General features: G+C 47.6%; 1 protein-coding gene across 1 annotated transcript in view; it reads right to left on the bottom strand.

Annotated features, from left to right (window-relative positions):
* Podxl (podocalyxin like) overlaps nucleotides 1–19,845 on the bottom strand; it is a 70,462-nt gene extending 50,617 nt beyond the window's left edge. Inside the window, exon 1 of the mRNA XM_046455097.1 lies at nucleotides 19,813–19,845. Coding sequence (XP_046311053.1) covers nucleotides 19,813–19,845 — 33 coding nt within the window. The remainder of the gene's footprint in view (nucleotides 1–19,812) is intronic.
* Between the last annotated feature and the right edge of the window lie 1,657 nt (nucleotides 19,846–21,502).

Raw genomic sequence — 21,502 nt, 5'->3', positions numbered from 1 at the left:
CATCTTCCCATTGCTGGGCTCATGCAGAGGAATGAAACGGCCTGTCTTTAGCTGCTTTCATCCTGGATGCTGACCAGGCCAGAGCCCGCACCCACATGGTGCTGAGTCGAGCTTCACCTGTATCCTGGGCAGGATGGCAACACCTCACTTCTTCACTTGATGGAATTCTCATAAATCCAGAAAGGGAAATGTGTTACCATTACCTGGTTATTCAGACGAGGAAGGGAAAACCTTACTTCCCTGGCATGCACCCGAAGATGGATGTGACTTTGTCATGTGGCTTCCTCCTTGGATGTTGATGTGGGGATGCTGTATCTTCAGACAAGGTCTGAGCACCTCGAGGACAGAGCTATGTCCCGCTGCCCTCTGAACTCTGGGTGGTGTCTGGTGCTTGCACCTGCACCTCTCTCCTCTCCTGCCTTCCCTTCACCTGCCACCAACCCACTGGAGTGTTGGCCTCAGATTCAGAAGTGACCGTATTCATTACCTGCTCAAACTCTTCAACTTTCCTCTTGCCCAGCTTCCCGAATGTGGTACTCCAAGTTCTAGCCCCAATTAACCTGTCCCTCTTCCCTCCCATTGCCTGGTAGGTGGCCTTTGAGTCTCAACTCTGATCTTTGAGATTTACTCTCAAGTCTTTGCGGATGCCAGTCCATTCAGAGGCTCAGTTATGGTGTAGCCAGTTCTGATCTGGCCTCTGCCCCTCAGGCCAGAAATAACCATTTCCTACCTGAGTAACCTTTGCCTTTTATTAGTGACTTAATCCACTGTCTGACTTCACATGTTTTGTTACAGACGTCTGTCTAGTTCTTCCTTTGAAGGCAAGAACCTCACTTACTTTATTTATTTATTTGTTTATTTGGTACTAGGGATTAAACCCAGAGGCTGTTTACCACTGAGCTACATTCCCAGTCTGTTTTTTATTTATTTATTTTTCTTCTTAAGACAGGGTTTACTGGTGCTAGGGTTGTGGCTCAGCAGGAGAGCACTTGCCTCGCATGTGTGAGGCCCTGGGTTTGATCCTTAGCACCACATAAAAATAAATAAATAAATAAAGGTATTGCGTCCAACTACAACTAAAAAATAAATATTCAAAACAAAACAAAAGATAGGGTTTTAAGTTGCTTAAGGCTTCACTAAGTTACTGAGGCTAGCCTCAAACTTGTGATCTTCCTGCCTCAGCCTCCCAAGTCACTGGAATTATAGGCCTGCACCACTGCATCCTGCAGAATCTCACTTTATTTCATGTGCATTTAATACTTAACACAGCATCTGGTAAATAAGTTCTGGATAGTTAAATACTTGTGACTTTGTCCATTTTCTGTTGCTACATCTGAATCCCTGAGACTGGGTAACTTATAAAGGATACAATTTTATCTAGCTCCTAGTTTTGGAGGCTGGAATGTTTCAGAGCAAAGGTGCTGGCATCTTCTGGACTTCTGTTGAAGGCCTCTTGCTGCACCATTGCATGGCAGAGGGCATCACAGGGCAACACGGAGCAGGCACGCTAGAGAGAGCTCAACTTGACAACAAGATAACTCATTCACCCATTCATGATGGCAGGGCCCTCCTGACTAATCACCTCCCAGAGTCTCATCTCTCAACACTGGGGATATGCTGCATTGGGGATTAAGTTTCCATCCATGAAATTTGGGGAAACGTTTTAACCATGGCACGCACCAGGGTCTGGTCCCCAACCCTGCAAAAATGAATAAATAAATAAGTAGTTGTGTTTCTAGTCTTTGCTCAGCTATCCACTTGCTTTTGGCTTCAGGAAACTCTTTAAGTGTTCATTCCTTATTAATCACATTGTGAATAATAGCTGGAGTTTATTGATCCTCACCGTGGGTGCCAGCACCAAGCCAGATGAAAACACAGCCCTGTTTAATCTTCACAACAGTTCCATGAAGTAGGTGCTATCATTAATCCTGATTTACTGATAGGGCATTGAGGCTCTCGTGGGAAAGTGCCTAAGATCACACAGCGGAGTCAGGATTCACCCCCTCCAGCCTGACTTCTAAGCCACTCCCATTCAAAGAGTGAATGAAAGTGTTGTAACTGCACACTGATGTTCATTGTACCACTGTTTGGCTACTGTGTCTCATAAACAGTTAAAAGATGAAATGTCTGCCCCTGGGAGCAGACAATATAGGATGCAGATGAAGCCGACCTTGAGTGCTTCCTTGATACAAGGAAGTGATTGGTTGACCCACACCCCTCCCTTGTACACAGTCACACCAGCCCAACAAAACCCACCCAACCCAAATAAAAGTGGACATGGCTCAGCCTCACAGTTGGCAGTTACTTAACCTGCTTCATACAATGCACAGGAGACCATGCCTTGCATCCAAGTTAGAAAGTGCAAAAAATTGGCTTTGAATCACAGGACCCTTCACAGATACAGGCTATTTCCTCCACCAGTAAAAATCAGAAATTGCTTCGGCCTGGGGCTGGGGCTCAGTGGTAGGGCGCTCGCCTAGCATGTGTGAGGCACTGGGTTTAATCCTCAGCACCACATATAAATAAATAAATAAAATAAAGGTATTGTGTCCAACTACAACTAAAAAACTATTTTAAAAAAAAATCAGAAATTACCACAGCACCCCCACATCTTCATGCCATCGTTCACCTTTCCGGGGGTTTTCTAAACTGTCTTACTTGGTTGGTAATTGTTAAAGATTTGTATTCACCTTCCTGGTAGTTTGGTGAACAACACCCAGGTTTTAGGTAGCCCCATTATTACTTTCGTCTTGGGGTACACTTTCCATTGGGGAAGCTTTGGGTACGTGGGGAAAGTCAGTAGTTCAGGTGTTCTTCCTGCCTTCGGAATGAGTACCACCCAGCAGCCCTGCCAGGAGCCCCAGGGGACAGGGCTGCAGACCTTCAAAGGTAAACACACTGGCTAGATAGGGACAAATGACAGCAACTGGAGGTTTAGATTTAGCAGGGGACGTTCGTTCCCATGACTTCATGAACCTCTGAAGCATTGTTCCTCCCCATGTCACGGGGGCGTTTTGATAACAATTGCACTCCGGAGGCACACAGCTGAGGTGGTGGGAGCTGCCTCTCTTCACCAGAAAGACTCAGGGACACAGCTTGGAGAGGCCAGCCTTTAGCAGTGTGGGGGTGGGGTGGGATGGGGCAAGGTGGGGAGAAAAAAAAAAAAACTCCCTGATTTTTGCAGAGATCAAGTAGGAACTATAGAATTCTCAAATTGGAAAGAATCCTGACAATTGTATAGCTCAGGAGTTTGAACAAAATCACTGATTGTGCTGGAGTTGGAGCTCAGTGGTAAAGTGCTTACCTAGCACATGCAAGCCCCTGAATTGGATGCAAAGAAAGAAAGAAAGATCACAGACTTAGAGAAGCCTACAGCTTAATGGGTCTCCCAGGACAGCCCCTTCTCTTCCTTCAGAGCGTGACTGGTGCATGCGTTTCTAGATCTCTCTCTCTGTATGTGCAATACGGTCCTCCCTACTACATTCAAAACATAAGGTCACCACGATGTCTGTGTTCCTGACTCCATCCCTACCACAGTGCCTGGCTTTAGTATGTGCTCAGGAAATACTGGCTGGAAAAATGGAACAATCTCCAGAAATAATTTAAGAAGGAAAAAATTGTGTTTTATGGGCTGGGGATGTGGCTCAAGTGGTAGCGCGCTCGCCTGGCATGCGTGCGGCCTGGGTTCGATCCTCAGCACCACATACAAACAAAGATGTTGTGTCCTCCGAAAACTAAAATAAATAAATATTTAAAAAAAAAAAAGAAAAAGAAAAAATTGTGTTTTGAATTGCCCGGCATGGCAGTGCATGCCTGTAATCCCAGCAGCCTGGGAGGCTGAGGCAGGAGGATCACAATTTCAAAGCCAGCTTCAAAAAAAGAGAGGTGCTAAGCAACTTTATTTAGAGACTCTGTCTCTAAATAAAATACAAAATAGGCTGGGGATTGTGGCTCAGTTGTCGAGTGCCCCTGAGTTCAATCCCTACAACCCACCCACAACCAATTGCATTTTTGGCTGACAGTATAGCGTGGTAAAGCACTTGCCTGGCATGCACAAGGCCCTGGATACTGTCTCAAGCATTGCAGAGAAAAAAAAAAAAAGGTTGTGTTTCTACTCTGCTCCACAATCTGCCTGCTTATGATAGCAGGAACTCTTCAAGTGTTAGTTCCCTATCTGTGAAAGGGGGGGAAAGAATATCTGTCCTAACTCCTTTTTGAAACACAAGATCAAATTCTGCAGGTAAAACTATTGAAGCATTTGAAAAACCCAACTCTCTCTTTGCAGCTATCAGATTTGTTCATATGACTGTCACTATTTCATTGCCATCTTTTCTGGACTCGATGCAGGTAGCTCTCTAATACTAACCAGAGCAAAGCATTCCAATTCCAAGGATGGACACTGCCTCTTACAGCCCAGAGCTCCTCAAGATGCTGTTCTTTCAACTTTCAGACCTTGGGGGAGGGAGGGTTTATAGGCACCTTCTCCATGCTCTTTGCTCTGAGCCTTTTACCCATGACACCCTAGACAGAGAGGGTAATGGGTATAGGAGGATGAAAGGACTGAGATGCGGGGTCTGTTCCTCTCCCTGTTTCCTTGGGAAGCAAGCACTCTTTCACTCTTGGGAGGGATCTAAGCTCTTCCAAGGAGTTCTTACACCCAAGTTCTTCTGTTCAGGCCGCAAACTTACTGGGTAAAATAGTTCAGACTCTTTAGAAGTAACTCTGGTTCCCATGCTAATTAAGATATCTCCTTGCACCTCCCCTCCCCCGCTCCTCTTCATCATCTGGTGACAGAAGGGGCCTTGGCTTTTCTAACAGCAACTGACTACTACAGGATCAAGACTGTCCTGTCTGTGCTACTGTTGATATGCTGCCCCAGCCTGTTGCTTTATACCTAGAAATAAGGCTCCAGGCTTCCTCCTTCTGCCCAGCGCCCTGGACATTCCCAGGCCCCAGGACCCCGCCATGTGGACCACCCCTGAGCTCAGCTTCCTTGCATGACCCACCAGCATTTTCCTCCCTTCTTTTCTTTACTTTTCTTCCCTCTCTCTCTCTCTCTCTCCTCCCTCCTTCCCTCCCTCCCTCCCTTCCTTCCTTCCTTCTAGATGGGGTCTTGCCAAAAATCCCCCCAAGGCAGTGAGATTTCACTTGGACGCTGTAGCATATTAACACACTGAGTGCCTGGGATGGACCTAAGCCAAGGTGACAGCCTTCTTTTTTTGGGGGGGTGGAGTGTACTAGGGATTGAACTCAGGGGCACACAACCACTGAGCCACATCCCCAGCCCTATTTTGTATTTTATTTAGAGACAGAGTCTCACTGAGTTGCTTAGTGCCTTGCAGTTGCTGAGGCTGGCTTTGAACTCGTGATCCTCCTGCCTCAGCCTTCCGAGCCCCTAGGATTACAGGTCAGCTTTCTTAGGAGTGACAGAAGAGCATACCCAAGCTTTTGCCAGAACTATTCCCTGTTTCTTTCCCTCTTTCCTTCCTTCCCTGTCTTTCTTTCTTTTCTACAGTACTGGGACTTGAACCCAGGGCCTTGATTATGGGAGACAAGCACTCTGCCGCTGAGCTACATCCCCAGCCCTTCACAGTACTGCTGGGGCTACAGAAAGTTAGCTAGCCTGGAGTTGTCTGTGAAATTTCTACCCTTGGACTCAATCCTCGCAGATGTTTTTTTTCCCCCTGATGCATCAGGTGACAATCTATGATCTAATAATGGCACCGTTTGCTGTACATTCACTTTGTGCTGGGTCCTCACCGAATTGCGCCCGCACGTATTATCTCATTTAATTTTCACAACAAACCTATGAAGAAGTAACTATTGTCTTCCTGACTTACAGATAAGAAAGCCAAATCCTATCGGGTTAAATAATGTGCCCCAAGTCACCCAGGGAGAGGCAGAGTTAGCCTTCAAAAGCCGCACAGTCAACAGCCCACTCTGAAGCACGCTGCCATGGTTGCTTGAATCGCTGTGCCCTTCAGGTGCAAGTCCTTTCTCCCTGGGCACCTCTGCGTTTTGGAAGGCTGGCTTAAAAGTGCCCCAATTGCAAAGCCAGTAGTCTGCATTTTCCCGCCCTGCGGAGCTCTGTTCATATCACCTCGGGTTCTTGCCGAGCTCTGATAAATGGTGGCAGCCACACTGATGCCCCTTCTCCTGAAGTAGAGGATGCTTCTGCTTTATGCCTGTGGCTGGCTCCCCAGCTCCCCGAAGCAGTTGCATGAATGTTTGCTGATTGAAATCACGGCGAACACTAAGGCGCTGGATTCAGCCACAGGCAGTTCTGGGGACCAGGATGAGCTTCATGCATAGTTGGGAGGGTAGAGTGAATGAAAAGCGCGATATCAGGCTTTTTTAGGCGTTTAAGATCTAACTGGGAAATTACATGTGCATGACTTGAAGCACGACAAAACCTAAGCTTTATGAAGCTACGTAATTGTAAGGGCAAAAATATGCATATCTAGATGTTGACTGGGGAGGAAGAGCAACTTCAAACAAATTTTGGAATAGATAGTAAGTCACGTCATGCAAAAAGTACAAGTAATACAGGTGCAGTGGTGCATACCTGTAATCCCAGCAACACGGGAGGCGGAGGCAGAAGGATTGGAAGTTCGAGGCTAGCCTCAGCAACTTAGTGAGACTCTGTCTCAAAATAAAACATAAAAAGGGCTGGGCACATAGCTCAGTGGTAGAGCTCCCCTGGGTTCAAACCCACTGCAAAAAGCAAAGTATAATGACTGATCTCCTTCTTATCATATCCCTTAGCCACTCATTCCACCCCCACCCCATAGACAACTAATGTTCTTAGTGTTTTTTGTATCCAGAAACTCTATGCATAAGCCTACACACACACACACACGTATATATATACAAAATATTTATATATTTTTTATGTGTGGACTTTGGATGAGGATATTCAATAATATAACAGCCCATCAATTAAAATCTACTACTTAATGAGCTTATCATGTGCACAATATCTGTTAGGAATTGGGCCCCCAAGATGAATATCTCAGAGAGCTGGAGCCCTCTCTGCAAGGAGCTCTGTTCAGGATGCGTTGAGACAGGTCCATTTTGGTCTTTAGCTGGGGATGCCTGGGATCCGGTGGAGAATAGGGGAGGAAGAGAGAGGAGAGGGGGAAAGTAATTTTTTAAGAATTAATTGCTCTTTGGGCTGGGGATACAGCTCAGTTGGTAGAGTACTTGCCCTGCATGCACAAGATCCTGGGTTCAATCCCCAGCACCACACAAAAAAAAAGAATTAACGGCTCTTCTCCATTTCCTGCCCTGGAAACTAATCAGAAAGTAAGTTGTTGTAAAGCAGATCATATTGTCTCCATAAAAATAATGCTGTAGTTGGAGCTTTCATTCTGAAATAAGAGCTTGACATCAAAATATCCAGATGTGACGGGAGATGCTATAAGGACAAAGAACCATAAACCTTCATAATCACTTAAAATAATAAACATATGCTCTGAAGCTCTTAAAAAATGTACAAATCACACTGATCACCCTGGAAAAGGCTCATATGAACCATAAAATGAATATGTAGCACAGCATTGCTGTCTTGTAAATGTTCCCTGATATATCACTTATGATAATCATTAATTAAAAGATTCATTAACAGTAATTCTTTCTGCCCTCCATATACTTTAGAAAGGTTTTTTAAAATACATGATAATTTGAAGATATTTTGAGATAATGATTGCAGAGGCCTTTTTTCTTTGTGCTGGGGACCAGGACCCCGAGCCTCCTGCATGCTTGGAGAGGGCTCTACCACTGAGCTACATCCCTGGCCCCTGGAGGCAATTTTGACTTAATAATTTCACAAAAATTGATAGACATCAGGAGCCAAAAGCTCATTAAGAACTTATTCCAGGAAGAAAGAAAGAAAGAAAAAAACTCGAAAATTGTGAGGGGCAGGTGATGTGTGGTTCAGTGGTAGAGCCCATGCTTAGCATGTGGGGGACCTGGATTCAATTCCAGCACCAAAAACCAAACCATCAAACAAACAAACTTATCCAAGAAAGTTTGAGGTCTGGAGTTGTAGCTCAGTGATAGAGCACTTGCCTAGCACGTGTGAGGCCCTGGGTTCCAACCCCATCACCAAGGATTCAAGACAGAGGGCAGTGCCATGTGACGATACTGAGTCACTCAAGGGAAGATGGCCATGCGGAAATGAAGGCAGAGATTGGAGCACTCAGTCGACAAACCAATGAATGCCAAGGATTGCTGGCCACCACCAGCCAGAGGCACCCAACAGATTCTCCCTGAGTCCCAAGAAAGACTCCACATGGCCCACAGCCTGATTTCAGATTTCCAGCCTCCAAAACTGGGAGACCATCAGTTTCTATTGTTGAAAGCCACCCAGAGTGGGACATGGTGACACACACCTATAATCCCAGCAATTTAGGAGGCTGAGGCAGGAGGATCCAGAGTTCAAAGCCAGTCTCAGCAATTTAGTGAGGCCCTAAGCAAAGAAGAGAGACCCTGTCTCAAAATATAATATAAAAAGGGCTGGGGATGGGGCTGAGGTTGTGGCTCAGTGGTAGAGCACTTGCTCAGCAATGGGAGGCTCTGGGTTCAATCCTCAGCACTGCATAAAAATAAATAAATAAAATAAAGGTATTTATTTAAATAAATTAAAAAATATATTAAATAAATAAAGGTATTATAAAGGGGGTTGGGCTGGGAATCTGGCTCGGTGGTTAAGTGGACCTAAGTTCAATCCCCAATACCAACAAAACAAAACAAGCCACCCAGTGTGAGGTACATTGTTATAGCAGCCCAGGGAAACTGATACGCCAAGGCACACAGCTCTTGGATTGGAATCAGGGTAGGGTCTTCCTCCAGGGCCCACTCAAATGTTACTTGAAGTAGAAGTGACAGGCAGAACAGGCAGGAGCTATCCGAGGCTTCTCAGAGGAGGAAGGTTTTGAGCTGGATCTTGGTGATTAAGTAGGAGTTTGCCAGGGCAGAGGGGTGTGTGGAAGGGCACGTGGGCAGTAGGATCAGCATGCGTGAGGTGTGAGCTGTGCACAAGAGACACAAAGAGAGGACAGCAAGTTTATGTTGTTGGTGGAGATGAGAACGGTTTGGGCCCCAGAAAGAATTCCTTCCAGAGCAAGGACTGACTCCACTTCCCTTCACCCTTTCCTACTGCCTAGGGACAGGACAGACAGAGGTCCGTTCTTGATTGCCTGCCCAAGTGCCACCAGTCTCCTCTGACTGCTATTCTGCCCTCTGAGTCTCTGCTGTCCCCATTCCATGACTGATCCCTGTGGTCCTCAGATCTCAGCCTAATGCTCACCTCCTTGGAGAGGCCTCCAGGAGGACATTGACGGAGTCCCCCGTGCATCCTTGGACAGAGCGTCAGGCTCTGTTCTCATTGTAGCATTTTACTGCCTGAAACTCTCTGGTTATAATTCATACACTCTGTTATCTGCCCCTCTCACTCCCATGTAAACTTCAGTGCTATGGTGTCCAGGGATGAAGTCTGGCTTGTCCTCAGAATTGAGGGTAAGGTTTGGGACTCGGGGATGGTTGAAGATTGGTTGAATGAATTTTCCACCAGGAAGAACTAGTTTGAAAGTAGAAAACATAGCCCAGGTGGTCCCATGGCTGAAGGTTCATGCAGCCCACCGATGCACCTTCAGGCCTGAGAGGGCCAGATCAAAACACTCGAGACTCCAGGTGCGGCTCTGTGCATAAGCTGGGGCCCTGCTGGTTTGCAAACTAGGCCGTGCTTATCAGAGGGAGGCCTGCACCTGCTCAGGCAGCTCAGGCAGCAGATTCTTCCTAAGGGACAAAAGAATCAGGCACTTCACTGATGTCCTAGAACAGGCCCAGGTCAGAGCAGATTCAGTGCTGAGGCCAGACAGGATCTGTTTCCAAGGCTGTCCTCTGGGCTAGCTCCTGCAGGAAGGGGACTGGATCATGGAGAAAACAGGCACGAAGAGATGCCTCTCTGACATCTCTTCTGGGGGTGAACCAGCGATTGACCTTCGTGACCAGGCTGCAGTAGCTGGACGTGGTCCGCAAGTAGCCCTGCAGATATTGACATCAATAGCACCCAGTGGGGCCATGTTTGCAGGGGCCCGAGGGACCATGGCACACCGTTAGGTGGCCTGCCCAGAACATGGTGCCTGTAGAGGTGTCAGCTGGGGCTAGAACCCCAGAGACAGGCAGGAGGTTGGTGAGTGGCTCACAGGTGTTGGGGGTGGCCCTGCAGGCTGCCACTCAGGGAGGGAGGGAAATACAGTCCAGGCTAGTCTTTGAGCTGGGTTTGTTTGGTGCCTTCTGCTATTAAATGATGCTTCCTGAACCTTGAGTGTGAGACACTTCCTGACCCTTCCATAGGTCAGTGCCAGGCCAGAAAGGAAGCCAATGGACCTAAAGCTGGGAAGGATCCCTCAGCGACTTGGTGAGAGTGGACAGTTTGCCTGACCCTTCCAGTGGCACCACGGAGGGAGAGTCCGGCTGGCTGTGTTAGTCCCTCCCTCCCAGGAGCCAGCAGTCTATTTGGGGAAGCAGAACACAAAGCATGTTCCAGGCTGAGATGGGACGATTGCTGTGACATCCAGAGCCCCATGGGGAAGGAGTCTGAAAGCATCTTAGGCATCTGCACTGAGCAGATAGAGTAATTTAGCCAGTGACTAGGTCTTCTTGTTCAGAAATAAGTGTGACCTTGAGGGCACTTTTGGAGAAAGAGCTAAGCGTGACAGACATTATTATGTGTCTGATGTGTCATATAAATCAAGTCACTTAATTCTTAGACTAACGGCTATGCAAATAATGGCACAATGCTTAAAGAGCTGTCCCAACCTGCTGCACTGGCTCATGGGACTAACACAGGCACCAGGGGAATGAAGCAGATCTGTCCTGTGAGGACAAGCACCATTTGTGGCTTTCCGTTTCTTTCATCACTGGGTCCTCAGGGCCTACCTGAGTAATCAGTGAACACCCAGGGCGTCATGGAATGGAGTAAAAACATCTGTAACGCGAGTGAAAGCCTGCTCAGCTCTCATGGTGTAAGTCATGAGAGCCCGCGCACATGCAGGAACTCACTTGATCTTCACATTGGCCTTGAGACCTGGTGGTTGTGGCTGGGTTGTTATTGTTGTAGTTTCAGTCTCCTTTTTTACAATGAAGGGAACTGACAAGAAGCTCACAGAGTTTAAATATCCCCAAGGTCAACAGTTGGGGGCTGGGGCTGGGGTGAAGTTCAGTGGTGGAGCGCTTGCCCAGCGTGAAGAAGGGCCTGGGTTCCATCCCCAGCATCACAAAACACAAATGAAAACACACAAGTTTAGGCTGCCAGAGCTCATGTGTCACGGTTTTAAATGTGGTGTCCCCCAAAAGCTCATCTGTGAATCAATGAGAAGGTTCAGAGGGGAAATTATTAGGTTGGGAGAGCCTTAAACTAATCAGTGGATTAATGCCTTTTGGGATTAACTGAGCTGTAACTGAAGGGGCAGCGAGTGGCCAGAGGAGGTGGGAATTGGGAGCATGGCTTTGGATATGCATTTTACATCTGGCAAGTCTCTCTCTGCTTTCTGAACATGATGTGAGCTGCTTCCCACCGTCACACTCTTCCACCATGACGTTCTGCCTCACCTTGAGCCCGGAGAAATAGAGTCCACTGTGTATGGATTGATACCTCTGAACCCATGAGCCCCTAAGTAAACCTTTCCTCCTTGACAGTTGTTCTGGTCAGGTCCTTTTAGTCACAGCAGTGAGATAAATAGCTGTCTAAAACATCATGTCCCAGGGCAAGTCTCTAACCCCACATCCCAGGTTTCCCCCAGGGCACTCTGATGGCAATATGTGACCTGAAATCCACCACAATCTCCCTTTTTCTTCTTTTTTTCTTTGCATCAGGGATTGAACCCAAGAATTCTTTTTTTTTCTTTTTAACTTTATTTATATTATTTTTTAGTTGTAGTTGGCCACAATGCCTTTATTTTATTTATTTATTTTTATGTGGTGCTGAGGAGCAGAGCCCGGGCCCTCACATGTGCTAGGCAAGTGCTCTGCCACTGAGCCACAATCCCAACCTCTGAACCCAGGAATTCTTAACCACTGAGCCACATCCCTAGCTGCCCCACATTTTCGGAAGGGGACCAGGGATTGAACTCAGGAGCACTCGACCACTGAACCACATCCTCAGCCCTACCTTATATATTTTTATTTAGAGTCAGGATCTCACTGAGTTACTTAGTGCCTTGCTTTTGCTGAAGCTGGCTTTGAACTCACAATCCTCCTGCCTCAGCCTCCAGAGCCGCTGGGATTATAGGCCTGCGCCACCACACCTGGCTCCCCAGCCCTTTTTATGTTTTGAGACAGGGTCTCCCTAAATTGCTAAGGCTGGCTTTGAACTTGTGATCCTACCTCAGCCTCCTGAGCTGCTGGGATTACAGGCGTGTGCCACCATACCTGGTTTTAAACCCCCTTATTCTAATGAGGAAGCTCAGGTCTTCCTTGGGACCCTGTGGTTGTGCTCTCCTGCCTCCTCATCCCCCCCCCCCACCCACCACTCAAAGAAAACTGTGTCCTCGCCCCCTTGGAAACGGATGGCCCCCGACACCGACTCTCCCCTTCTGGCTTCCCACAGCCTCTCCAGTAGAGAGTTGGATGCATTGAGAAACGCTTTGGGATGAAACCTGCATCCTGGATGGAAAGCCAGCCCTATCAGGCCTGCCAAGTGCCGGCAATAGCGTCTCAGGCTCAGGGAGTCACCTAATGGCAGGGACACGTTCTAAGAAACACATGCTTAAGGCAACTTCATCATAGAAGTGACTTATAGAAATCTAGATGATTCCTGCTGCAATTAGGAGACACAGTAAGCACAGATGTGGGAGACTGGGCTGGGATTGTGGCTCAGAGGTGAAGCGCTCGCCTGGCATGCGAGAGGCGCTGGGTTCGATCCTTAGCACCACACGAAAATAAAGATATTGTGTTCACCTGTAACTCATAAATAAATAAGTAAATGTGTGGGAGGCTGCTTTAGGCATAAGAGCATACCATTTCACAGTGATTTTATTTTTATAAGTAAAGGGAGTGGCTCTAAAATAACAATAAAAACTATAGTATAGGCTGGGCATGTGGCTCCGCAGCACAGCGCTTGCCTGGCCCAGGTTCCATCCCCAGCAGCAACAACAGCAAAAGCATAATACAGTAAATACGCAGCCAGACGCCCAGGCATGTGCTGTCGTTATCAAGTGTTCCGCACTATCCATAATTGTCTGTGCTATATTTTTATGTGACTGGTGGCTCAGTGGGTTGTTTACAGTAGCATCCCCACAAACACATGCATAATAAATGCCTTGCGCTGTCATGGTCCTTGGCCTACATCCCTAGGCAACGGAATTTCAAAGGGACCACCATGGAATACCCGGCTTATCATTGTGTGTTAAGTCCTGTGTGAATTTCCAAGTTGGTGCAAATGTCAATTATCCTCCTCTTCTGAGCATTTTCTCCCTGGAATGCCTCTGTGTGGCCTCTCAAAAGGTCCTGGACTTCCAAATTGTACTCTGAGGATAGGTGACGTATAATTAATACTTCTTTCCTTCAGGGTTGGAGCTCCCGTAGGGGTGGGAGGCAGGTTGGGAAGACAAGAGGGGACACTATGTTTTAGAGGAAGAATGGGGAGGAGAGGGATTTTGTTAAATGAAAAGAGCATATAGGCTTGGCCAGCTTCACACCTTACAGCTTAACTCCCAGATAAACTTGAATGAGGCAGAATTTTATTGTAGGTGATTTTTTGGCACTGGGGATTGAACCCAGTGGCGCTTTACCACCGAGCTGCATCCCAACCCTTTTTACCTTTTATTTTGAGACAGGGTCTTGCTAAATCACTGAGGATCTTGCACAGTTGACTAAGCTGGACTCCAATTTGCAATCCTCCTGCCTCAGCCTCAGCCTCCGGAGTTTCTGGGATTACAAGAATGTGCCACTGTGCCCGGCTTTCAGTGAATTTTTGAGTAGAAGGGGAGGGTAACCTATCTAACAGTAATTTATTAACCTTACTGTGTTCCTTGAAGGCCTAACAGAACTACATGAAAAAGTTAGAACAGTACCTCATGGTTCAGACACCTTTATCTCTGTAGAATAAGGGCAAGGACTAGGTAGGGAAAAAGTCTTTGACTAGTCCGAAAAATGACACAGGATACACATAAACTGTGCACTTGTGTCCTTTGCACCATTTACTTTGCACATAGTTTTCTTTGTTAATATTTTATTTTTTAGTTGTAGTTGGACACAATACCTTTATTTTATTTATTTATTTTTATGTGGTGCTGAGGATCCAACCCAGGGCCTTGCATGTGCTAGGCGAGTGCTCTACCGCTGAGCCACAGCCCCAGCCCTGCACATAGTTTGAGTAGATTAAGAAGTCACAAACTGAGCTGGGCGTGGTGGTGCAAGCCTATCCAGTGACTGAGGAGGCTGAGGCAGGAGGATCACAAGTTCAAAGCCAGTCTCAGCAACTTAGCAAGGCCCTAAGCAACTTAGCAAGAACCTGCCACAAAATAAAACACGAAAAGGGCTGGGGTTGTGGCTCAGTGGTTGAGCCTCGTTGGATTCAAAAGCCACACACTGGAAAGAAAAAATGTTGCCACTACAGATGAGGCCATAATTAATGATCTAAAATTAGCTTAAAAGAAGGTAGGGGTTGGTAGAGCACATGCTTAACAGATGCAAAGTCCTAGATTCAACCCCCAGTACCACAAAGAGGAAAAAGGGTAAGATAAAAGAGAATCTACCAAACACAGGAGCGAGAACTTACGAAGTCAGCCACAGCTTAAGCTTTTGGGACACATGGCCTTATGTTCCTCAATAATTTTTGTATTGACATCCCTGTATGACCACATGGTCCTAAACAAATCGCAGAGCTGCAGAAGATGAACATTGAGATGAACACTGTCGTCAGGCCAACCTCTCCAGGTCTCTTGGACCTCTCTGATCAGGGATCATCCTTCTACTCCACACAGGACTCAGAGCCGAGACCCTAAGTTTCCAACAAAAGCTCAAATGCTGTACGGCATCTTCTATCTGAGACAAAAGGGATAGGTGTGATTCCTTCCTTGTGGAAAGAATTCCACCATAAGTGCTCATAATGGAGAGAGGATTGGGGATGTCAAGTGATCTTTCGTGCACCATTGCCGCCCCCCCCCCCCACACACACACACTGGTTATCCAGAAGCTACAACAAAGGTGTTCCTGTGTGGAAAGAAGCAGCTCCCTCCTTCAAGGTGAACACGGACTCTGAGCATCTGGCAGGCAGACCAGACTCACAGGCAAAGGCAGAGGCCACAAGCACCCCAGGATGGTAGGTCCCTAGTAGGGCTACTGTCCGGGCAAATGGATTCCCCAGAGCAAGCCAGGGGAGCCGGGTGGAAAACTGAGCAGGTATATAAATAACATACGGGCTTTTATTGAGTGTATATGGCCACATTATTTTAATTCAGCAGTCCTGCCCCCGGTGGGCATCCTGCCAGTCTGCATTCCCACATCCTGCTGCCGGCTCCTGGGCCCACCCGTTTCTATATTGAGCTGCTCCTCTCCATAAATAAAGAACAGGAGCCAGGCATAAAAGAAAGGCTGTCACATGGGCCAACAAAGGGCAGGAAGTGCCGGGTGGTGGCCCATGCGTCCATCCCAGGGTTCAGCTCACCTGGCTGTGCTAGGGGGCCTTTGTGCAAAAAAATGTCAGGCCCAAGTCCCCAACTTCCTGCCATTTGTCAGGCTGTGTCGTGACCCGGAGTTCACCGAAATGCTTGCTGCTCCCAACAATGTGCACATACATCCTTTGGAAAAATTCTCACTCTCTCTCCGCGTAGCAGCAGTGACTTTTTATGGAAGTGGCTGGAGGGATCCAGGGGTAAGCAGTGGAAACTTAGGTTGGACTTCTGCTCTGCAGAGCTGTGCTCAGCCAGGGAGGCAAGAGGCGGCCCCCAGATGGGCCCTGATGCCCCAGGAATCGAAAGCCATGGCACCGAGGGATCTGTCCTGTGCGACCTGCCACCTCTGAGTCCAAGGATGCCGCTGTGCAAAAGTAGGATGCAGTCAGTCACCACCATCTGCAGGCCTACGGAATGCGGCTCCCAGCTGCATGGAATCAGGAGAGCTATCTAAGGCCACTTCCATCCCTATAGATGTGGCCTATAGGGATCGCCCACTGCAAGTACCAGGCATGTTCGAGGTGAGGCCACAGGCTTGAGGCCGCCAGAGGAGAGTCCAGACAGCTGCTCCAGCCAATGACTGAACAATGAATCTACCAACCACTCCGCTTGCCTGGGCTGCACTCAGCCCCGGCCAAGGCTGTAGACAGGGTGCCCAAACTCTGGGATGGACTTTGCTAGATGGTCACCTGTCCTCCATGAACAGAAGAAAAGAAGACCATGATAAATTTTTCATCTTGCTAAATTTATTCCACTGAAAGGATGGTCCTTTTATTCTAAGATCAGGTTCTGAAATGAAGAAAAAGAAAAATGTGAATTTTCCATACTGCATAGAGTTTTCCTCTATTATGGGACTCCCCTCCTCCTCCTTTCTTACTGTTAAACATGGTTGCACATGGCAACAATGGGGTGATTAAAGAAGGTATCTGTCTGATAAAACAAAAGCTGGCAGTCCTGTGTTAGTCTTCCAAACACAAATGAACGTCATGGCTGTGGTTTGTGTTTGTGAATTTCACACATCCAGGAGCCCTGCCCTGAGGAGGAAGGCAGATATAAGAAAGTCCTTGCCCTCAGGCAGCTTATGACACAGTTGGAGGACCATAGACCCAGGATGTGACCATTCTAAGACCTCCAGGGATTCTGTGAAAACGTGAGTGGCAGAAGTTTGCTATGCATCTCAAAGGGGGGGCTGGTCTGCCGCATTTGCCTGATCTATAGTAAGTGCTCAGTTAATGCCGGCTGAATAAACTGGGCACAGTGGCACACACCTGTCATCCCAGGGACCCAGAAGGCCGAGGCAGGAGGATCAACAAGTTCCAGGCCAGCCTTGGCAACTTAGTGAGACAATGTCTCAAAAAAAAAAAAAAAAAAAAAAAGGCTGGGAATATTACTCAGTTGGCAGAGTACTTGCCTTGGATGCACAAGGTCCTGGGTTCAATCCCCAGCACCACAAAAATAAATAAGTAAGTAAGCAAGTAAATAAATAAATACAAAATAAAAAGAGCTGGGGATATAGCTCAGTGGTGAGGCGCCTCTGGGTTCAATCTCTGATATCAAAATAAATAAATAAATGAATGACCACCAGCGGGCATGGAGGAGGTCTAACAAAACTGGGAGTTGAAGGGAGACGTCTTGATGAAGCGTGGAGGCCCAAAGAGCAGGCTTGTGTGGGAGCTCCTAGGGACCGTATCTGTAAGAGTCACGGGATGTGATGTTGAAAGTGGAGGTGACAGATGAACGTGTTCAGACTTGATGCAGCCAGAAGCAGGGAGCCATGGAACATTCTTGAGCAGGGACGCGCCAGGTGAAATGACAGCTGAAGTCTACTCTGGCTGCTGTGCGTAGAGGCCGAGAACCCCAGAGCCCAGGTGAAAGGCTGTCAGAGGACTCCTCTGAGGACTCCACCTGGAAGGGCAGAAGGCCTGGGCTTGGCAGTGGTGCTGCAGGGAGACCCTGTTGGGATGCCAAGGCTCTGGTGAAGAGGGGAGCCCCGGGAGGGGGCTGGGCCTTCCCAGGAGGTCTCCAGCTTGGATTCTTGTGTGTGTGTGTGTGTGTGGTGCTGCGGATTGAACCCAGGGCCGTGTGCATGTGAGGCGAGCACCCTACCAACTATATCCCCAGCCCCTGGATCTGTCTTAAAGGAGCAGGACCTCCAGGGCTGAGCTGGCACTGTCCCCGAAGGGGGCTGGCCGTCAGGCAGGCAGGCCCCTCCACTCCACAGTTCAGATAACCCCAGGCTATTTCAGGAAGAAAGCTTAAGAAGATAAAGAGGCCAAGCCAGCAGACGCACAGATAACCTGCCCTTATCCCTGAGGAAAGGCAGAGGGACCTTTGGGGACAGGAAGGTGCTGAAGTGCCTCAGAGGGAGGGTGGGAAGGGGTGGAGCAGGCCCTGGGGAGGAGCAGTGTGTGCGCCTGCCCAGTCATGGCTGGCCGGAGTCCTGTGACTCCAGTGGACGATGAAGACCAGAGTTCCCTCAAGTCACCCTACTCGGGGAGCCCTGAACCTTATTTGGGGTCTGAATGCCCAAGAATGGCACCAAAGCCCCGAGGCCTTTGTGTTTTGCTCTTTCAGGTGTCTCACGGGTGGGGCAGGTATAGGGCGTATGGTACAGGTGATGTGTGTGCAGGTGTGTGTGGGTCAGAGTGTGTGTGTGTGGTATGTGGGGTTAGTGTGTGGTGTATGCTGTGTGTAGTGTGTGGTGTACTGTATGTGGTGTATGGTGTATGTTGAGTATCTTGTGTATTGTGTGTTGTATTGTGTGTGTTGTGTGGGTGTGTTGTGTGTTTTGTGGTATGTTGTGTGTAGTGTGTGGTGTGCTGTATGTGTGTATGGTGTATGTTGAGTATGTGTAGTGTGTGTTGTGTTGTGTGTTTTGTGGTATGTTGTATGTAGTGTGTGGTATACTGTATGTGGTGTATGGTGTATGTTGAGTATCTTGTGTATTGTGTGTTGTGTTGTGTGTGTTGTGTGGGTGTGTTGTGTGTTTTATGGTATGTTGTATGTAGTGTGTGGTATACTGTATGTGGTGTATGGTGTATGTTGAGTATCTTGTGTAGTGTGTGTTGTGTTGTGTGTGTTGTGGTATGTTGTATGTAGTGTGTGGTGTACTGTATGTGGTGCATGGTGTATGTTGAGTATCTTGTGTATTGTGTGTTGTGTTGTGTGTGTTGTGTGGGTGTGTTGTGTGTTTTGTGGTATGTTGTGTGTAGTATGTGGTGTGCTGTATGTGTGTATGGTGTATGTTGAGTATGTGTAGTGTGTGTTGTGTTGTGTGTTTTGTGGTATGTTGTATGTAGTGTGTGGTATACTGTATGTGGTGTATGGTGTATGTTGAGTATCTTGTGTTGTGTGGGTGTGTTGTGTGTTTTATGGTATGTTGTATGTAGTGTGTGGTGTACTCTATGTGGTGTATGGTGTATGTTGAGTATCTTGTGTATTGTGTGTATTGTGTGTTGTGTGGTGTGTTGTGTGTTTCGTGGTGTGTTGTGTGTCTGCTGTATAAGTGGAGCAGAGCCACAGGCGTCTCAGGCTTTGGACCCAGCTCCCACCTGCGTCTCTCTTGGAAGTGGAGCTGGCCTCTCTGGCCGGCCCAAAACACCTGGCGACCAGGTTCCCTCAGATCTTGGTCCCCACACCTCAGGCCCTGCCTGTCCCCTCAGGCAGGCCGTGTTTCCTGTGTCTGGGTCTCCATTTGCTTGACTTGCTCTCTGGGGAGGCCCTGCCCATCCTCTCCACCTTTAGAAAGCGACTCTGTCCTGGAAGGCTGGTCCCCGGCTCTTGTGCTGGCCAACTCCCTGCCCTGGTCCTCCCCTGGATCACCTCTCCGAGCTTCCCGTACACTAGGTGCACCCCCATCCATCCCAGGGTGAGCCCAGGGGGCTCGGGTGTGGCTGGGTGCTATGCTACCACAGCCCAGACTCCCAGGGAGCAGGGGCAGGGGCCTGGCGCGGCTCTGACCTCTCTCCTAGGAGCTTGTCTGGGACAGTTGGGGAGTTTCACTCTGAGGACAGGCCTCACCTCAGCGCCTCACCTCAAGTCTTGGCTGCTGTGGGCATTTCCCATCATACCCTCAGGACCACACCTGGTCCTGTGCCTCAGTCCTGACCTTCCTGAGGCCTGTGCCACTCACCTGCTCCAGGCTAAACCACACCCACACCCCCATCACGACTTCTCTGTTCCTTCTTTGTCGTCACCATGTCCTTACAGTTTTTATTGGGTTTTTATTTTCCCCTGATTAGACTACAATAATAACAGCAAATATTTATAAAGCAGTTTTTAGACTCAGGGTCAGAGGTTGAATCTATGAAACCCCTCAAAAGAGCACTGGCCTCCAACTGCAGACCCCGCCAGGGAAAAGCTGCAGTGAGCATCCAGGTCGAGGGCCCCATGGACCTGGGAGAGCATTTCTTGATACTCAGCAGCCAAAAAGCTCCGTTGAGCCTGAGGACTGTCACAGAATGCCCAGAAGGGATATGCCACTAGTGTCCCCAGCATGCATTTCTCTGGCTACTGGCCTCTGAGCCTTCCTCACATGCTCTCGATAGCTGTCTAATCTAGTCTCATCTCCCCCAGCCCCAGTACTGGGAATTGAACCCAGGGGCACTTAACTATGCAGCTACATCCTGGCCCTTTTTAATTTTGTTTTGAGACAGGCTCTCACTAAGTTGCCCAGGTTGGCCTTGAACTTTCGATCTCCCTGCCTCAGCCTCCTGAGTAGCTGGGACTACAGGGGTACACCTCACACCGTGCCAATCTATTCCATCTTTTCCCCCTTTTCTGTTGGATTAGTATCCTCTACTTGTTGATATCTTAGAGTCCATTGTATATTCTAGATATCAAAATATTTGAAGTGATAGAATAAATTTTACATTGGTTTTAGATCCGGTTTCTCCCATTTCATATCTAGCTACTAATTTTGTTCACGGTATCCTTCACTGGCAATAAATCCTTTAATTAATTAATTAACGTTTAATTTATTGCAGTGCTGGGGCTCAAACCCAGGGCTTCACGAATGCTGGAATGGCATGCCACCAGTGAGCTATAAACCCAGACTGACACTCAATCTTTTAAACAATGGCAAGTGCTTTTGAAGTTTTTTTTTTTTTTTTTTTTTGTACCTATTTGAAACTTTAAAGGTTTTTTAAAAAATATGTATATTTTTAAAATATATATTTAAATATATATATTATATATAAATATGTTAAAAAAAATATATATATATTTGTAGATGGACACAATACCTTTATTTTTATGTGGTGCTGAGGATTGAATCCAGTGCCTCACATGTGCCAGGCGAGTGCTCTTACCACTGAGCCACAACCTCAGCCCCTGCTTTTGAAGTTTTAAGCTGCTTTCTAATTCCTAAGCCACACAAAATATTCTCTTACATTTTTTTTTCTTTTTCTTTTGGTACTGGGGATTGAACCCAGGGCGCTTAACCACTAAACTACATGCTCAGCCCTTTTTAATTTTTTTTTTTTTTTGAGACAAGAGTCTCAGTGAGTTACTTAGAGCTTCACTAAGTGGCTGAGGCTGGCTTTGAACTCCCAATCTTCCTGCCTCAGGCTCCCAAGCCTGGCCTGCATTTTCTTGTATTAGCTTTACATTTTTGCCTGTTTATTTTCCAAAATGACAGATATTCTGTATAGAGCTCTGCAGACACGGGCGTAGCAGGCAAAGACTGTTTTAGATACTGCCTGCATTAACTCACATGATCCTCCTCATAATGGTGCTGTGAGTGATTGCTGTTCCTGTACCCCTGATACCAGGAGGAAGCAGAGATGCAGGCAGGTTGAGCAACTTCTCCAGGGTCACACAGG

The sequence above is a fragment of the Marmota monax genome, unplaced genomic scaffold (genome assembly GCF_021218885.2).
Source record: "Marmota monax isolate L192 unplaced genomic scaffold, Marmota_monax_Labrador192_F-V1.1 WCK01_AAM20220418_F8-fsc00131, whole genome shotgun sequence".
Classification (NCBI taxonomy): domain Eukaryota; kingdom Metazoa; phylum Chordata; class Mammalia; order Rodentia; family Sciuridae; genus Marmota; species Marmota monax.
This window is presented reverse-complemented; position numbering and strand designations above follow the sequence as displayed.